This window comes from Polyodon spathula, chromosome 1, assembly GCF_017654505.1.
Source record: "Polyodon spathula isolate WHYD16114869_AA chromosome 1, ASM1765450v1, whole genome shotgun sequence".
NCBI lineage: Eukaryota > Metazoa > Chordata > Actinopteri > Acipenseriformes > Polyodontidae > Polyodon > Polyodon spathula.
Window position 1 is genome coordinate 39,989,251 of NC_054534.1, and position 19,683 is coordinate 40,008,933.

At 36.0% G+C, this 19,683-nt stretch overlaps 1 protein-coding gene across 2 annotated transcripts in view; it reads left to right on the top strand.

Moving 5' to 3' along the window:
• LOC121318691 (cytosolic carboxypeptidase 1-like) overlaps positions 1 to 19,683 on the top strand; it is an 85,644-nt gene that overhangs the window by 40,513 nt on the left and 25,448 nt on the right. For both annotated transcript variants that reach the window (XM_041255635.1, XM_041255645.1), the window contains 11 exons: positions 964 to 1,080; positions 1,387 to 2,105; positions 2,608 to 2,691; positions 7,559 to 7,645; positions 7,953 to 8,101; positions 9,959 to 10,046; positions 14,414 to 14,558; positions 15,304 to 15,454; positions 16,486 to 16,666; positions 17,763 to 17,892; positions 19,423 to 19,554. In XM_041255635.1, the coding sequence (XP_041111569.1) occupies positions 964 to 1,080; positions 1,387 to 2,105; positions 2,608 to 2,691; positions 7,559 to 7,645; positions 7,953 to 8,101; positions 9,959 to 10,046; positions 14,414 to 14,558; positions 15,304 to 15,454; positions 16,486 to 16,666; positions 17,763 to 17,892; positions 19,423 to 19,554 (1,983 nt within the window). The remainder of the gene's footprint in view (positions 1 to 963; positions 1,081 to 1,386; positions 2,106 to 2,607; positions 2,692 to 7,558; positions 7,646 to 7,952; positions 8,102 to 9,958; positions 10,047 to 14,413; positions 14,559 to 15,303; positions 15,455 to 16,485; positions 16,667 to 17,762; positions 17,893 to 19,422; positions 19,555 to 19,683) is intronic.

Here is a 19,683-nt window from a genome sequence, read left to right on the forward strand (position 1 = left end):
TGTTCAAGTTTGAAAGGCTTCATAACAGTACTGTGTTTCTTGTGCTGGGGTACAGGAAATAAATAATTCCTGTAGTACTGGTATGTGAACTGCCAATAAAAACCTTTCCTTTATGCAGTAGTACAGTAATACAGCTTTTCATACATGTATATGTATTTCATTACATATGCAGAAAGCCTAAGAAAACCCAGCGTTGTTGAGAATTTAGGACCATTGTACAGTAATCATATGAGATTGATTTTGTATTGGTTAATTAATTAAATTAACCAGTGATTTTATTTTGCGGTTTTAACTGTACATACCAAAAGAAAAAAATTATTATATGTGTGGTAAATGACATTTAAAAAGAACCATATGGTTTTCTGTGCCTTTTGAAAATCGCATCTTGTTTGTCTCACATTATTCTGGGATGTAGCGGCAGCTTTCTTATTCAAATCACGCTCAAAAATGTCATTTAAATCGGTTTGTTGCTCGATACACTCATTATGGTTATTTTTAATTAAGTCATGCATGGTTACATTTTAGTGAGAAGGAAACTATGTATCCAGGGTATTTTCAGTAATTATGCTAAAGTAGTGATTTTCATAATGAAAAGTTTCTGCAAGTCTGGTTGGACCCGTTCACGAGCTTGAGTGTGATTTCTGCAGTTACATTATTTGAGGTTTAATAAAAAAAAATGTTCTGCTACAAATCTGATTGTTGTGATGTGCATCATGCTGTTTGTTTGGAACTCATTTTAAAAAGAACTGGCATGCCTCAAATTGAAATCTTCAATTTGATAAATGTAATTTTATGTGTTGGCTTTCTTACGATTTCATATTAGATTCCATATGTGATGCAACTATCAATGAATTAATTCAGTTATTTTTAAGTGTGAAAATAGTGGACTAGGCAGCACCTGTGTAGGTTTACACAGAAAGGATATTGTTTCTGAAGCTGTTCCCTTTTTGTTTTTCCTTCCAGAATGATGATATTGAAACTGATATGAACAACCTGCGACCAAAGCAGGACCTTAGCCGACCATTTGAAGAATTAAAAATATATGAGCGTTTTTTCCCAGAACTTACTGAAGACTTCCAGGTAGAGCTGTATTTATTTGCTTTCTGATTTTGTGATATGTTTGTGTTGCATATAGTTCTGTAAGGTATGTACCTAGTTTTGGTCTGGAATTATTATGACTGGAACTAGGAGTATATTACAGATGTGTTCTTCACTAATTATATATTTGCATATCATACTACAAAGCCTAGTGAAACAATTATAAAGTGTCAACTTTTATTTAAATAATTAATGGTTTCCATTTCCATTTTGTTATAGCAGTTTATTGTTCAAACCTGACTTTTTTTTTGTTTGTTTGGTTGTTTCTTTTGGTCTTTCATTTTGTAGGGCTATGACTTCGGTGCAGAGTCATCCAGTAAAAGCATGCCAGTAATGAAACCAAAAGATCCAGTCCCCATAGTTGTACCCACAGCAGGGGAAGGACAGTCTGCAGACCTCTGTAGCACAAAGAAAGAAAAAACCCTATTGAGAAAGGAAGAACAGACAAAACAGACTGCTTCCCGGGCCGGGGACTTTGAAAACCAACTGGCGCCCTTGGACATTAACAGCTTAAAAATCACAAAGAATGATGCTGACATGCAGGCAAATAAACTGCTCCCTTCCCAGTGCCTAAAGCCTGAGCTACACAGGAAGATGGACAGATTGAATCTAGAAGGGGAGAGTGCCTCAAAAAATCTTAAAAACTGTAATTATGCCTTTGTGAATGGACAGAAAAACAAAGGTGGACTTCAGCGCACTGCCAGCAGTAAAGGTTGCCATCAGTTCTCTGGAAGTAGTGAGCCTTTACCAGAGTACGGGTCCTCTCCGCTGTGCTGCCCCGGGGTGGAGGCTGATCATGACGATGATTCCTCAGGAGAGCAAGGCGTGCTGGAAGTACCAGACACAGCAGCTTTCCTACCTTTACATGACCCGGAGCTCTACATTGAAACTGTTAAAAGCACCAAATCAGTTCCTGAATACACTGAAGTAGCCTACCCTGATTATTTTGGTCATATTGCACCAACTTTTAAAGAGTATACCTTAGAACGACTGTATGGAGTACAGAGGTAAGTTGATATTAAATGTAGTCGTAAAAAATGTGCTTCACAATAAAGAATTTGCTCCAAGTAAAAGGAATAAGTACCTTAATTCTTGCCAACAATATAATTCATAACATTTACTTCTTTAAAATGTTCAACTACATACAAGTGTTGACCAGTATTGTTGTGGTGCATCCCTCAAAAAGGATCTTAATTTGTAACCTTTTGCTAGAGAAAGTTGGACAGGGAACAAAATATTGAAGAAGGTGTGGGGGTATTTTTAATGTTGCACCTTGATACTACTGGTATGTTCAAAAATCTTGATCAGTAAAAAAAAGTTAAAGTGCAATAAAAATAAATAAATAATTTACTGTTTGTTACTTCATGCAGGGCAGATTCAGTCTCAGATTATTTAATAATTTCTTTGTTACCTTTACTAGGAATGCTAGGTTTTATACTGGATACCAACTGATAAGCTTGAGAATATACTAGGGAAACAAGAACTCTCATACTGTCTTTTATGTTGCAGAACCAAAATCTTCCAGGATATTGAGAGACTAATCCATTCCAATGACATCCTTGATAAAGTTGTGTATGATCTCGATTTATCTAGGTAAGAATTTGTATTTGTGTTCACATAAAGGCATTTCAAATAAACATTTGCAAGCTACAGAAAAAGATTCCTGACCTTAAAACTTTGTGATCACATATTGCTTGTAAAAAAGTAAATCTTCATTCCTCTGAATCACATTTTTGTTCAAACCAGGTTTTAAATATGCATATAGTACAGGCAGAACGTGCAGCCCCTGAAGTTACAGGTAGCCTCAAGATTGCAAAAATTGGAAGTGAAAATATGCATTAATCTGAACTAAAGCTAGTTCCTGTAACAGAGGTTCAGTTCACCACTGTCAGACATACGTTACTTGAAATGGGAAGGTTTTATTGTAGGCCTGCAAGGTGTTTAGCATAATGGCTTTTTAATTTATTTTCATGTGATAACATAATAATCCAGCAAAAGTGTGCGGGCGACACTCTCACTGTAATATTTAAATGCATGTTATTGTGTTTATGATTGTTACTGTTGTTGTACTGGCAATAGAGCCGTGGGTGATGTATCGTGCATGCTGATGAGCAGATGTATTTGACAAAGATGGTATTCATGTAGGTTAAACAAAAACATAAAGGAGAAGAATCATGTTTAATGTTTTATTTTTGTATAAAGTCATTCCAGGTGCAACTGTTTATTGAGTAATTTATCCTGTTAGGAGTAGGCGGCGCTAGGGCTTATTTAATGCTGTCTCCCTGTGCATTGTGTCATTTGTGATCTTGTCTTTGTGAACGTCTGTCATTTTGTGTGCAACCTATTAGTCAGTTGTTTGTTTGTAATTTTGTGTGAAGTATTCCAGTACCAAAATAAATATTTTTGCCTGTGAACACTACCAAGTTGCTGTTTCTTTGGTTCCCAAAACCTCCATGTTCCTGAGGTGAAAAATGTGATTGTGGGTGTGGGTACTCTCGGACCATCACCTGTTTCAAAAAGTAAGACACCAAATAATCATATCCTGTTTGCAAATCACAAAAAATGACCCTCCTATACTTCTGCATCTAGCAGAACCTGAGGCACCGAAGAGATTAAGGCATTCTGAATCTTGTTAGAGGTACCCGAGAATACTATGGCTATTGACAAGTGCGTAACATTCTTTCGTAGTTAGAAATCCACATAATTGCCTCAGTTTGAGGAATTTGTGCCTTCATCATGCCCTCTGATTGCCAGTTCTTGCTTGCCAAGGTAAGCAACAGAATCAGTCAAGCATTTAAAAACCTCAAGATTTTTTCTTACTTGCTCATTGTGATGTATTGTATCCCTACGATTCTGCTCATCCTGTTGAACATCAGCCTGGTTTTGTCCAAAGGTTTTGAGTATTAGAGTGTGGCTCGCAAGTGACTTTGGGAACATCCATGTTTTTGTGCTGACTTCGTTAGATATCCTAGATTGCTGTAGCCCGTGCTGTTCCATATCACCTTTTCTGTACTGAACAAAACAATAAAACATTTGGAAGTGGAGAGTATATCCCTTCCTTTCCTGTGTAAGTTTGGGTATTTGTGGTGTATACCTCAATTTTTTTCTTGAAAATTGGTTCATAACCAAATCAGCTACAATGTCTCCATTGTCTGACATTTTCTTTTTAATTTGTAAAAAGCAATTTGAAATATTACTTCGAAGTTCTCAATATAATTCTCATTATAATTCTCAATAGTGGTCTCTATAGTATTTCACGAAATTAACCCTTAGCGTGGCATATTTCTGTCCCGTCTCTGCTCACTAATAATTGGACCGCTGTAAAACCAGGACAGATCTTTGGCTTTCCACATTTGTTAAACTCCCAATTATGTCCCGCCTTGGCTCACTCATGATACTGTACCCTACTCAGGAGGGCCACTACAACTTTACAAGTGCCCTGGCCTACAGCAGGGGGTATAATGCAGTCCATCTTTGAGGGGCCTACTGGCTCTCCCATAAACCCCTGTTCACCCGTTTTTTCCTTCATGGATCCAATCCTGCTGGGACGATCTGACAACAGCTCTGTCTAAGGGCACTTGGTGGAAACAGTCGGCACATCTACACCTAAGCGGAGTGTTGGGCAGTGTCACCAGAAGGGAGGACGTCACCACGGGCTCATCTAGCCAGGGCTGGGGCGCTGTGTGGAATGTGTTAGAGATTTGCCCATCATCAAAGCCTAGCACATAGTATTTAAATTCCTCCAACATAAAAGAATTGTCAGCATAGTTTGTTCTGCCTTTGGGAAAATGTTTGTGGAATGTTTTTAAATTCTTAACCTCTGTATATCAAGACACAATGGGGTTTAAATACTATTGCATGCTCCTGGTACTGCTTGCAACTTACTGTTTGTCCCCCTTTTTTTAAATAGTGTAATTCTTATACAAAACATTTTTAGAGGACAAACATGTACAGTTGTCTTTTCAACAAGGGTTTAGAAATGATCAACCTACATTGAAATATGTATTTATTTATTTTTTAAACTATATGGGACACGACACCTTGAACTTGTGTACTTCCTTTACAACAAGGTGCATGTAGGGGCTGATAATCCTGCAAGTCAAAAAGACCAAATAAAGATTGAAAGCATTTACATTAAAACAACTATAGTAATTGCACTCAAAAACAAGTGTATACATAACATGTATGTATCTTTTGAGAATAGTCCACTGTGTGGCGCCATTTGATCTATTTCGTAACTTTCAGTGAAAAAGCTGTTACACAAGTGCACTCATTGCTTGCAATAGGACATGTCCTTATCCAATAATGAGTTATATTATATACAAATTTTATATTATCAACAGTATGACAATTGTCTATCAGCCTGTGTTCTTCTCCCTTCACTTAAAACAAGTGAGAGTGTGTGTGTGTGTGCCTGTCTATATATAAGGCTGTGTGTGTGTGTGTGTGTTTGTGATATATATATATATATATATATTATATATATATATATATATATATATATATATATATATATATATATATATATATATATATATATATATATATATATATATATATATACACACACACAGTGTCTTGTAAAAGTATTCAGACCCCTGACCAGTTCTCTCATATTACTGAATTACAAATGGTACATTGAAATTTCATTCTGTTTGATATTTTATTTTAAAACACTGAAACTCAAAATCAATTATTGTAAGGTGACATTGGTTTTATGTTGGGAAATATTTTTAAGAAAAATAAAAAACTGAAATATCTTGCTTGCATAAGTATTCAACCCCTGTGCTGTGGAAGCTCCCAGCTTGCACCAATGAAAGAAATTGCCCTAATGAGGACACAGTTACCTTACCATTGGCCTCCACCTGTGAACCATTAAAGTTGCTATCATGTTTTCTGCATAAAAACCCCACTGTTGAAGGATCACTGGTAAGGCTGTGAATCTGAAGGAAAATGAAGACCAAAGAGCATTCTACAGAAGTTAGAGATAAAGTAATACAAATGCATAGATTAGGGAAAGGGTACAAAATAATATCCAAGTGTTTGGATATCCCAGTGAGCACAGTTGGATCAATAATCAGGAAGTGGAAGCTGCATCACACCACCCAGGCACTGCCAAGAAAAGGCCGTCCCTCAAAACTCGGCGCTCAAACAAGAAGGAGACTTGTGAGAGAAGCCACAGAGAGGCCAACAATCACTTTGAAGGAGCTACAGAGTTCAGTGGCTGGGAGTGGAGTAATGGTGCACCAGTCAACCATATCAAGAGCTCTGCATAACACTGGCTTGTATGGGAGGGTGGCAAGAAAGAAGCCGTTACTCAAAAAGTACAATCTGAAAGCACGTCTGGAGTTTGCCAGAAAGCATGAGAGTGACCCAGCTGCGATGTGGGAAAAGGTTTTGTGGTCAGATGAGACAAAGATAGAGCTTTTTGGCCAAAACTCAAAGCGCTATGTGTGGTGCAAACCTAACACTGCCCATGCCTCAAGACACACCATCCCTAAAGTGAAGTATGGTGGTGGCAGCATTATGCTGTGGGGATGCTTCTCATCAGCAGGGACTGGGCATCTTGTTACAATTGAAGGAAGAATGGATGGAGCAAAATACAGGAAAATACTGCAAGAGAATCTGCTTCAGTCCGCTACAAAACTGAAGCTTGGGATGAAATTCACCTTTCAGCAGGACAATGATCCCAAGCACAAGGCCAAAGCAACATTGGAGTGGCTCAAGAACAAAAAGGTGAATGTCCTACAGTGGCCCAGTCAAAGTCCTGATCTCAATCCCATTGAGAATCTGTGGCGCTATTTGAAAATTGCGGTCCACAAGCGTCATCCAACCAACCTGAACAACCTGGAGCAAATCTGCCAAGAAGAATGGGCCAGAATCACTCCGACACTGTGTGCAAAGCTGGTACATACTTACCACAAAAGACTTAAAGCTGTTATTGCAGCGAAAGGTGGCTCTACCAAATATTAATGTCTGGGGGTTGAATATTTATGCAAGCAAGATATTTCAGTTTTTTATTTTTCTCTATACTTTTGCAAGGCACTGTGTGTGTGTGTGTTTGTGTATATATATATATATAGAGAGAGAGAGAGAGCACAGTTAATAGAAAAGGTTAAAGAAATACTGTACATACTCATAACTATGTACAGAAATCAGGCCTTGAGTAGAGAGTAAACGGCAAGCTCATATCGGAGCCAATTGATCTATTAAACTGAACAAGATAATTGGATCTGACAACCAACATCATACTTTTCATATGAGCATTTTAATATAATAATATGAATTGGGAATGAGGGTGTTTTTTTTGTTGTTTTTGTTTTTCAGAATGTTGCTGTATTTACCGTGGTTACACAGATGAGGTCCGCATGACATTCGCTTACTGTAATGCATTACATGTTTAATTTATTATTCTTCAGTGCGTCTCCTGAAGCATACTTGTCTTTTGTTTTTTTCTTAGCTGCCCTATTATTGATGATGGAGAGTCCTTGAAATTTAATTCACAGTTTGAATCTGGGAATGTACGTAAAGCAATTCATGTTAGAAAGTAAGTTATGCTGGTTTTTTACTTTAGTTTTTCCTTTTAAAAAATAAATACAATTCTTGGATATGAAAAACTAAATTTTACAAATCCATAGATTTATACATTACAAAATAATTGAGCTCACTGTATTTTTGTGACACAATGTTAACACTCTTTAGCTGTAGCTGTTGGGAAGCATTATGTTTAGTTCCTGCATCACTCTGTAGGCAAGGGATGGAGAGCCCCCAACTGTTGGTTTAAGAAATTTATTTTTGTATTTAAATGACATTTTACACATGTTTATTTTAAACATAATTTCCTTCTTTTTCAGGTTTGAGTATGATCTTATACTGAACTCTGATGTTAACAGCAACCATTACCACCAGTGGTTTTACTTTGAGGTAAGCGGAATGCGGAGTGGCGTTCCCTACCGCTTCAACATCATCAACTGTGAGAAGTCCAACAGCCAGTTTAACTACGGTAGGCATATCTCTCTATCATAAGTAAAAACAAAGTAAAATGTTCACGTGAGGGCTCCCATGTGGTGCATCCAGTAAAGGCACTCCTTGTGGATTGCAGGATGCGCCCTATAGCCTGGAGGTCGCTGGTTCGAGTCCAGGTTATTCCACTGCCAACCATGGATGGGAGTTCCCAGGGGGCGGCGCACAATTGGCTGAGCCCTCCCCGGGGGGGGTGGGGGGTCTTAGGTCGCCCAGGGTGTCCTTGGCTCACCATGCACCAGCGGCCCCTGTGGACTGGCCAGACGCCTGTGGGCCTGCTTAAAATTGTCCAGAGCTGTGTGGTTCCGCCGATGCTGTAGGTCTGAGGCGTCTGCATGGCGGGCATGCAGAGTGAAAAGAAGCAGATGGAAGACACGTGTGTCCATCTTCATATCTCCCGAGTCAGCGGTGAGCCAGATTGAAATAAACAATAATTGGGCTTACCAAATTGAAGAAGGGGGATCAGTGTTTAAAATGTAGTAGTGACACTCAGCACTCTTGCTATGTTGATTGTCGTTTGGATGAGTGGTAATTGTCTTAATAAAATAAAACACACTTATTATAATATATACAAGTAATGTATGGTTGGATTAATTGGCCTTGACCATGGGACTTTGCCTCATATCATGTAATTTTGCATGCAAGTTTGTATGTTGTATTTTACTATGGTTGAAATGTTTACACAGCCCAAAAGAATAATTGGTATTTTGTGCCATGGCTTGTATGTATTTGTTTTTGGAAAGACTTTGATTATTGTTACATTTAGTCTTTGTATTGTGACAATTAAATATTGTGTTGCCAATTACAGTAAAATAATGGTTCATTACATTCACGGATACATGAGGAAAGGTAATTAATCAGGCCAATAAATACTCCTCTTCCAGTAATTTCTAAAACGTTCTACTACAGTAAAGAGCTGTTTGTGTAAAAATTAGGTTAACACAAAAGCCACGGTTTTCATGTGGTTACAACTTTTAACTTCTGATTGTTTAAACAAACAATCTGGCATTTTAGGGTCTAATACTGTGGACTAAAAATTATTAATTTAGTTATTCTAAAGAATATGAAATTGCCATCTTTGGAGACCAATAATTACATCTAGCTGGAAATGCCTTTTGTAAATTAAATAAAAGTGAAATTCATGTCGGTTATTGGCATGCCACAAAAGAATAGATGTGCTTTTAGCTGTTATTGACAGCTTGTATAGATTGGAATCTTCAAGAATTATTAGGTTCTTATGGTAGTGTAAGAGCATCTTCACTGAAATGGATGCTTCTCAGGGTAAAAAAGGTTAACGACATTCCCTTCTGTCAGACACTTGACACCAACAGTTATAGTATTACACAGACTGATAGCTTTCATGACTTTTTGGAGATGTGACAAAAGCACTCAGTGATGTATTTTGATGTAGACATATTTTAAACTGAAACTGCTTGTGTAATTCTTTTACAGAAGTGTAATACTGGGTGTATCCTTGAAGTGGTCCAATCACAGCTGTTTTAAGTATACAGTACATCCCATTATACTTACCAGGTATTCTGAACATTGATTGTGACGTGCAAAGAAAAGTAGATGAGCGGTTCTCTGAATAATGCGCTAGCCATGTTGGTTGGTTTTAAGTAGTGTATATTGAAATACTACAGTACATACGGTACATTTATGGCAAGATTGAGCCTGTTGTTGGACCGGTTGAACATAACATTGATTTAAACTATACTAGTCTGTTCAACAATATCTTGAGGGTTTATTGCCTCGTGACCCTTTAAAATGCCCACAAACAGTGCATGAAGAGGAATATTTTGATTACAGTGTATTCCTTTCTCCTTTACCCCCAAAGGAATGCAAGCTTTAATGTATTCGGTCCAGGAAGCATTAAGCGGTAGGCCACGGTGGATTCGCACAGGAACGGACATCTGTTACTACAAGTATGTATACTCATTCAAAAGCCCGGTACCATCATGGACCACAGTAATCTTCTAGCTGCAGAGCTCTTAGTGCTCCCCATGTGCAGACTGTTGTTTTAAAATCTGATTAATCAAATGCTACAAGAATTTTAAGAATAAGAAAACTGAGTCTGAGATGTAATGATCATAGATAAACTCATCAGAGTGATTGCTTAGATTGTGGGCCAGTAAAATGATGATATAGATGTTGAGTTCATATAACAAACAGAACACACACACACAGGTTGTATTTAAAGTGCATGTAAAATGTCAGTTTCATTATAGAAAACAGTTGTAATAAATATATTATTATCTTTCTTAGGACTAGAACCTTAGGCGTTTGCAGTGTGCTGTGGTTATAATACTACATGTTAAAGTCATTATATACAATTAAATATTAGTCTCTGCAGAGTAAACAGCCACTGCTTGGAGTTCTTGCTTTTGCTAAGTTTTATAGTACAAATGCTTTAAGTATTCATCTGCTTCATGCATAGCTTGTTGCACCTAATCTAAGGTGACAGTTAGGAGAACGTAGACTGAAGTTGTACAGACTTAGTAAAATTAAAACAATTACCATTAGATTAATGTTCTCATTTAACAATGTTAAACCTAAATGGAATCGTGATTGATAAAGCAGCGTGCTTTCACAGCAGACTGATTGCGAAAACTGGATTCAAAGGAGCTGGAATGCATCCAGACGAAATGCAAGCCTGTGAGATAAAAATATTGTACATGAATGCAGTTATAAAGCTTCTGATTCAGTTCCTTCATCATATATTTTTAATGTTTTCTACTGATTTGTCATGTTGATCACATTAGTTCCACATAATGAAGACTACTAGCCCATAAATAATTAAAACTGCACTGCTGTACAAACAAAGTGCAATTCAACAGCTATTGGTTAGCCATGTTGATCTTGAAAGCACCAGATTCTGCCGAGTCAATGCCCCGGTTTGAACAATCGCCCCACCCCAACATTTAGCTGAAAGTAAAATTTTCACCATTAATTTTCGGTTTTTAATAACCGTGCGCAAATACCTGGGGAAGTATCATGGCTCACGTGAATAGAAAAAACTGCCTAGAAGTAGTTGCTCTATGCATGGAATGATTCAGGGTTAGTGTTAGCGCTGTCGTGGAGTTCGTGGTTTCGGATTAGATGATACAGACTCCACAGTCTGATTTATATACATTTTCCTGTTACACTACAATCCATAATTTGGATATGTGCAAAGGTCTTAGATGTTTTTCACATTTTTGGGGGAGGGGGGGGGTGTATACTACCATAGAATCAACCTGCTTTAATACAATCACAGAATCAACCCGTGCCATCTACAGAACATCATGTCACGTTAATGTCTTACCCCCTGGGGGGGGGGGTGGTGGGAAATACAGAACCCCCTTATCCTGCTCCCTGTTGAGAACCAATGGGTAAATGTGATGGATTAGCATCTACAACACTTCATATTTGCTGCTCATGTATAGTTTACTTTGATTTGTTGTGATCAAAAATTTTTGAAGATTATGATCAATGTGCTTGATTTGCTAAATGACAAGCTTGGTTTCTTCTCACCCAAACTAAGTTGTAATAACAGTCAAAGTTGTTATAATAGTGGAAAACAATAGTGGAGGCTTTCAGTAAATTGTTGATGCTCAGTAAATTGTTGATGCTCATAACATCGATATATATATATATATATATATATATATATATATATATATATATATATATATATATATATATATATATATATATATTGTAACTCCTGAATGTGTCTAGGACTTTTGCGCAACAGTGTGTGTGTATCTATGAGTTGTAATTCATGCACTATTTTTTGTATTGAACATTTTAATGTTATAGTACATGTGTTTTATATTTTTTTTTTTTTAAATGTAGTAACTTTTAGCGTTGTTTTACCTTATGGATAACTTTATGCCTCCTGGGCATTGACTGCAGAATCGGTAAATACCTTGTTATACAGCAAGTTGTTAGTTGGTATCAAAACTAAAACACATTGGGTTCTATTCTCAAATGTTCGAGAGGGACATTCGAGGAGAAATTTTTCACATAAGAGTTACAATTATTTGGAATGTGAATTGTACTTTGATTTCGAAATGTTTATTATTATTGCATTGTAATAGTTTTCAGTGCACAACGATTACATACACACACACACACAGTGGTTGTAGTGGTACCTCTTCCAGCCATCCGGTGTGTTTTGTGTATAATGCCTGCTGTGCTACTCTGGTGCTGTTTGGAAGAACCTTCAGAACTCTGACTCTTCAATGGACTTTTAATATTTGAAGTATTGCTATAAAGTGCTGCGGTTTCCAGACTTCCATTCGATTCAGCCATGTTTTCACTGGATAACCAAGGCGATGTGACCAGGGAATTTATAGGAAGAAACACCAATCACCTGTGGTAATTTATGTTAATTGGGAACAGCAAATGCACAATTTTAATTAATTCGAGTAAAAAGAAATTCTCATGCTGCTTTGTGAACCAGAAAATACTTGTGAATACTGCCTTAAGAATCGGTGGAGCATACTCGATTTGAATTCCATGTTCCCACGGAGAGCCAGTTCTCCTGAAAACTCGAAAGTTTGAGAATAGAGCCCATTTAAGTAATGTTAGAATTAACATTTGTCATAAGTTTTTGACTGACCGCTAATAGGTATTTCAGTAGTTCAGGACAAACATGACAGTTTGCCCATTAATAGCCTCAACTCCACTTGATTCAAATAATTGATTAGATAGCTCAAGGAGTATTTATAATGGTGGTGATGTGGTGGAGAGTTACTTTATATTCTCTGATTGGTGCAAATTAGATTGTAATGTGTATAGGGTGCAATCCTTCACCCTTCAAAACTTAATTTAGTCTGATCCAGATTTGGGCTGTTAGTCGTTTAGAGTTTTTATTTAAACTTTGTCAAAAATGTGCAGGTAAAATATTAAGAACAAAATGGTGTCTGCAAAAAAACGACTACTCAAGTGTTTTTATTTATTTATTTTTTTGCATTGTCTACTTCCTACCTCCCAATGTCCAGCATACTTTTGCTCACGTGCAATGTCATGTTCGGGAGCTCGAAATAAGCAAAGCCTTGTCCGGACATATTTCGATTAAAAGGGAGACCACAAAGTAAAATGTAGGCTGTGCTCTGCAGAGTCTAGTTACAGCGGCAGTACAGGAACAATGTTAAAGCACATGAAAACAAAGTATCCTGCACATACGATATCTGCTTCTACTAATGGTGCTGAATCTAGCGCAGAGGAGGTGGGGCGAAGAGAAGATTGCTTACATTTTGTTTAATTTTTGATCGCCTTTTTTTCTTACTGCTGCCAGTCAGACAAGTACAAACTATTGCAATTAGTAAAAGACTTTTTTTTTTTTTTTTTTTTTTTATGAAATGTTGATCCTGCAAATGTCACAAGTCTTCCTTTGAATTAACACAATGCTGTACTTGGGGGAAAAAAGTCAGTTTTGTGTGAACGTAACGAGTTATAGTCTCTTTTTTATACAGTATGCAGGATAGATTAACGATTTGGATTTTAGCATGGTTTGAATAATTAGACTGCATAACATTTCTGTAATAATGCCACACCATTATCGTACCCCTGGTGCTAATATTTTTCATATTGCTTCACTGTTCTTATGCATTTATTTATATGTAGGGCTTATGATTTACAGTGTTTACCATGACTTTTATACTCCTTTTAATAATTCATCTGATACCTGTTAAGCCATTGTTGTATCTCAATCACAACTACGGAACATGTGAATAGCAAAATTTAGTAAATTTACGTTTTGTGAAACAACTTAATGGCCTAAATCGGCCAAGCCTTTATTTTTCATTTACAAGCAGAACATACAAACGAGATTGTGACATGTTAATGAGCGACTAATCTTTATGAAAACTGTAATGAAAAATAAATTATTTTATGCTGGACACACTTTATTACTATCGTTATGCATAACTGTGTTTACATTAATACAGACGTGTCACTTCTACTTTTAAATGAAAAAGTAAGACTTATGATTTAAAAGCCCATTTAGTTGTATCCCCAGGATCTGATGTTCACAATAACTTATGCTAAATAATGTTAATACAAAGTTCTCCTAATATATACAAAAATTGTGAAGTGTGACGTAGAATGTACAACCACTTCTACTATATCCCCTTTTGCGGGGATAATAATGTCAGGATCTTCAAAAACATTTCTCTGTTTCATGTAAGTGGGGCTTATCAAGTACTTGCAGTTGTGCCTTTTGTCTGTTGCATGATGTCATGAGGTAAGTGTGATGTTCTCTTTACTAAATGTGCTTTTGTTTTTATTATGTTTCATCATCAAGAAACCACTTTTCCAGGAGTTCCATTGCGGCTGGGGGTCAGAAAGGAAAGTCTTACTATACTATCACATTTACGGTGACCTTCCAGCATAAGGATGATGTCTGTTACTTTGCTTACCACTATCCATATACCTATTCTACTTTAAAGGTAAAAAATGTTTTTTTTAAATGATTAAAATTTATATATATATATATATATATATATATATGACTATATATATAGTATATCTATATTATATATATATATAAATAATATATATATATATATACTTTGTTTTAAACTATATCTGACAGTTCAATGATGCCCATGCACTTAGTAGAAGTATCTGGGTATCATTAAGTAGGGCAGATTGGACTACTACTTTTATTATTCAACAAAGCAGCAAGCTACATGTGCAAAAATATACTTCAAGAGTCTACTTCAAGAAGAGATTTATTGCAGAAAAAAAGCAAATGTTAGCATATTTCTCTTGCAGGCTAGCCGTTTCTGTAAACTCTCATGAGAACTATTTTCCAGTTTATGCAACAACAACGGCATTCTGGATTTCAGTTAAACTAGTTTGTTTTTGTAGCAAGCAGCATGTAGTTCTATGTACGCCTATGTTCAGTTCTCTGTTTTATTAGTTTATTTGAATTCACACAAGGAATGGTATCTGTAAGCATAAAATAAAATATGCTATTGAATACTAAATATATATATATATAATATATAGAGGATACTCTATGAAGATTCAGGTATGTGCTTTTTTCAATGTTGGTGTATATATTTGATTAGAATCTTGTGTTTTACTGGCTGAAGGAAGTGTCAAACCACTTAGTTCAGCTAACTAAGTACAGGCTTAGAAGTAGTTACACCAACTGTTGTAAATATACTCATTTATTTTTCTGCAAAGATGCATCTTCAGAAGCTGGGGTCCATGCACAACCCTCAGATTTACTACCGACAAGATGTGCTTTGTGAGACCCTAGGTGGAAACAGCTGCCATGTCTTGACTATAACAGCGATGCCAGAGTCCAAGTGTTACGAACAGATCTGTCAGTTCAGTAAGTACAAAACTTGTGTTGCTTTAATTAATTTTAATTTTAAGCACTAATCACACTTAATGGCACTCAATAGTCTTCACATGTCTGACAGATAAGTTCCTCTAATGCAGGGGCTTTCAAACTGTGGGGTGAGCCCCCCTGCGGGGGCGTGGGGTAACTATATTTTGCTACTGATTTAGCAGAGGGACTTTTTTGACCAATTTTAGGCTAAATCAGAATGTATGCTGATGCAGTACACAGAGATGTGTTAGAATGTATTCAATTAAAAGAAACGGTGCTCTAGTGCCTAGTTTTCACTTAACTAGGAATCCTATTTTTTGTGTAGAATGCGTTTTTTTTCCCTAAGAATTAAAAAAAAGCCTTGGAGGCAACATTAAATGTCATAGGGAAAAACAAAGAAATGCCTTATTATCAGTATGTGATAAATAACAAAATCTGGGAAATAATCCATACTAACTGCAGTCTCCGAGGCTATGCCACCTTGTGTTTAAATGTTTGAATTTAAGATATTTTACAACGTAATCCATTTGTTCTACAATTGTGAAAGTGTTTGTAAGGAAATTTTCTTTTTGAAAAAATCAGTGATCAATCACGCTTTCACGTCTTACAGATAAACAGAACATTTAACAAATTATACCATGGTAAATCTAACTTAAGTAATTCTATTGATATTAAAGCCATTTTATAGATGCTTTAATGTAGCTGTGACCTTGAGTGCTTCGTTTTTGTCTGTCTGACTAAAAGACACTTGGTAAACTTCTTTGACAATCGTTTTGCCTAGAAATCTGAATGAATGTCAGAATCAGTTAATTGAAGACATTGAGAAAGATGTACCGGTAGTCAAATTAAAGAGCTTGTGGTAGACTTCTAGTCAAAAAGTGTAAAATAATTGTATTAAGTTTATTTTAGTACTACTAAATGTGTAACCATTGAGAGTTTTTAGTTTTGCATGACCTTTGAGATATATATTGCTTTGCCGCTCTGTGTTATTTGCATAGAATTTTAATTAACCATTTTCCTTCATTTTCCAGGAAATCGGCCCTACATTTTTCTCAGTGCTCGTGTACATCCTGGGGAGACTAATGCAAGCTGGGTGATGAAAGGAACTCTGGAGTTCTTGATGAGCAACAGTGCCATGGCTCAGAGCCTACGAGAATCGTACATTTTCAAAATCGTCCCCATGCTAAATCCAGATGGAGTCATCAATGGAAAGTGAGTTTGTTTTTGTTTTTTTTGGAATTTGAAGGTGATTGTTCATACAGCACTGTTTTTAAGGTAATCTTAAACAGAATATTGTTATAAATAGCTCTGTTTTATCTGTACTACTGTTATTTTATATACTACACACTTCTGACTGAGACTAATTGTAATGATTGATGTTCTAAACAGATTTTAAGATGACAAGGTAAAGGTCCAGGTAAGGGTTATTCGTTATCAGTGTTTTATAAACACCTGTAGTAGATACAGGTATAAACTAAGTAATATATGTTATACTGAGAGCAGTATGTACTTGCCATCAAAATAGACGTCCATTGCATGCTCATGTACAATGATAAAGTGATATGTTTAATAAAATATGGTGCAGTGTAGGTTTTAACTTACTACAAAAGTTCACTGTTTCTGTGGGTCAGGTGGCTTGACAAAATGTCTGATAGAACAAAGTTCTGTAATCCTTTTGAAAAGCACTTCCATCACAAGTTTCTCAGTGAGTCAAATATGAAATAGCCATATTGCTACAATAACTTGAGTACATTCTGTATGTGTAAAATATATACCAATATGTGGAAATAGTTGTATACATATTTTAGCTGATCCTGCTGGGTATTCACATGTTTGTGAGATTTATAGAAGGTTGTAGTATTAAAACTTTGCTTCTGTCCTAACCTGTATGTCCAGACAGTACACAACACACCTGAATTCTATTTTTTTCCGAGTTTCAAGGGACCAGCAAAATAAATGGTATTATCAAGACTCCGCCAAATGCATCCTGCATTTTGTATTGACGTTACAGTAACACTGAAATTAAGTTTGTTGCAGAACAATGAAAAGTAATATAAATTTGAGAGTATTGTGTATTTTATTGAAAATACAGTTGGAATTGAAAGTATACAAATTAACTGCACTTGCAATCTGCATGTCCCATTCTGACCAAGGGCATTTTTAAACTACTATCAGGTATTGATCAAATACCGCAAACTCTGACTTGACTTGACACATTCCACACTCTTTCGTATAACTAATAAAACGGTGAATCACAATTGAACCTTTGATGTACATATAATCTTGGATGTGTTTTTGTTTTCCAAAGCCACCGGTGCTCCTTAAGTGGTGAAGATCTCAACAGGCAGTGGCAGAGCCCAAACCCTGATCTTCATCCCACCATCTATCACACCAAAAGCCTGTTGCAGTATCTAGCTGCAATACAGAGGACCCCACTAGTAAGGACAAAACAACTGGATATTTGTGTTATTTGTATTCATGGGTTTAACAACTGCTGTTGCTAATGAAAGTCAATAAGGACAATACCTTATTGTAGCTCATTTTGCTCAAGAAAGAATGATTATAATTTTGATGTTTTCAGTCCAGAGTTGAAAAGAATTACATGAAGCAACCAACTTTTATGCAGTATGGCTGGAAGTACTCAAATTAAACCCCCTTGCAGAACCAGTAGACTAACCGTAAACTGTGACCTGGATTAGGTCCTGTTAAGACATCAAAGATAGAATACTTCATATATATATATTAAAAAATCACCAATGAGTGAATTAAGTGCCATGAGTTTATCCAAGCTTGCGCTACATATCTGTTTTCAGTTTAAATGCCATTATCGATCAGGTAGTAATCCTTTGCACAAAGTACAGAGGTGTTCAAAACTTGTGATTTATGATGTGTCATGGCATTATTGTTGCTCTTATATCTTGATGGTGTTGAGTCTTCTCATATTAATCATTTTGAAGGAAAATCTTAAGGACATTACCTTCTCATTTCCTGCAAAGGTGGTTTTGATTTTGTTTGTGTATTTAAGAAAGTTATGGTAGAATGTCATAAAAATCAAGTATTCATGTACAGTTCAGGAGAACAATTGAGTGGAGCATTTGTTTATTCTTGAAGGTATGCAAAACAATACTGACTGTATCAGTACATACATTTATTTTTTTGACAATGAATGTAAGTTTTTTTCATCTTTGTTCTGGTTCATGTTTTTATTACATATCATAGTTTATGCTGTATTTTTTTCAAGTTATTACAGATTTCACGATTCCAGTGAAATGTACTCATTGCCATGTGATATGTAGTTCCCTGTGAAAAATTCAGTTTCTGAAAGAATAGTCTAAATATACATATTTTGTATCACTTAAAAAGAAATACAGCAATTGTTTGCCTTATTGACGCATTACCTGTTAAACTGCATTTAGCAATCCTGGCAGATGGTTTAGGTTGCTTCTAATAAATGATTGAACACACTGCATAGACTGAAAAAGACACTACCTGCATCAAAGATCGGAAATATTTCTGTTGAAGAGCACTCTGTCAAGTACAAGAAAGGGACATTTCACTGTGGTGATTTTAGCATGTCTTTTATGCTTTTTATTTTGTTTGATAAATCACTGATGGTGAAAGTAGAATGTCTTTAAAAGGTGGACATAAAAAACGAAATATTCTACAATTTAGAATTTACTTTTTTCAGGTAAGCATTTAAGTGTTTAGGAACATTTCTTATATGATAATTCTAAAGAAAAGGATCAATTTGGAATGTGACTGCTATTTTTTCTGCTTTAATAAATGTTATGTTTTATTGTGAAATATTATTTTTACACCATGAAAGGCCATTTGTTTACTGTGAAAAAGTCGTGATTTATAATCTTGTGCTGTAATTCCAGAAAAATCCTGTAGTTTTTAAGGGATGAAATGAGTAGTTTTGAACTACTGAAAACTATCCTGCTGAATTTTGTCTTCCGTTTTTCTAGGTATATTGTGATTATCATGGTCATTCACGCAAAAAGAATGTATTTATGTATGGCTGCAGTATCAAAGAAACTGTATGGCAGACTAATTTGAGTGCTACCTCGTGTGAACTTCAAGAAGACCTAGGATACAGGGTAAGTAAGACCTTTAGAAGTAAACCTGTGATAGTATTGTTTGTTATTTTTATCTGCTGATTTTATATACAGTCAAAGTTTTAAACACCCATGTCTAGTGACTGTTGCACTTACTGTGTTAAATCACCT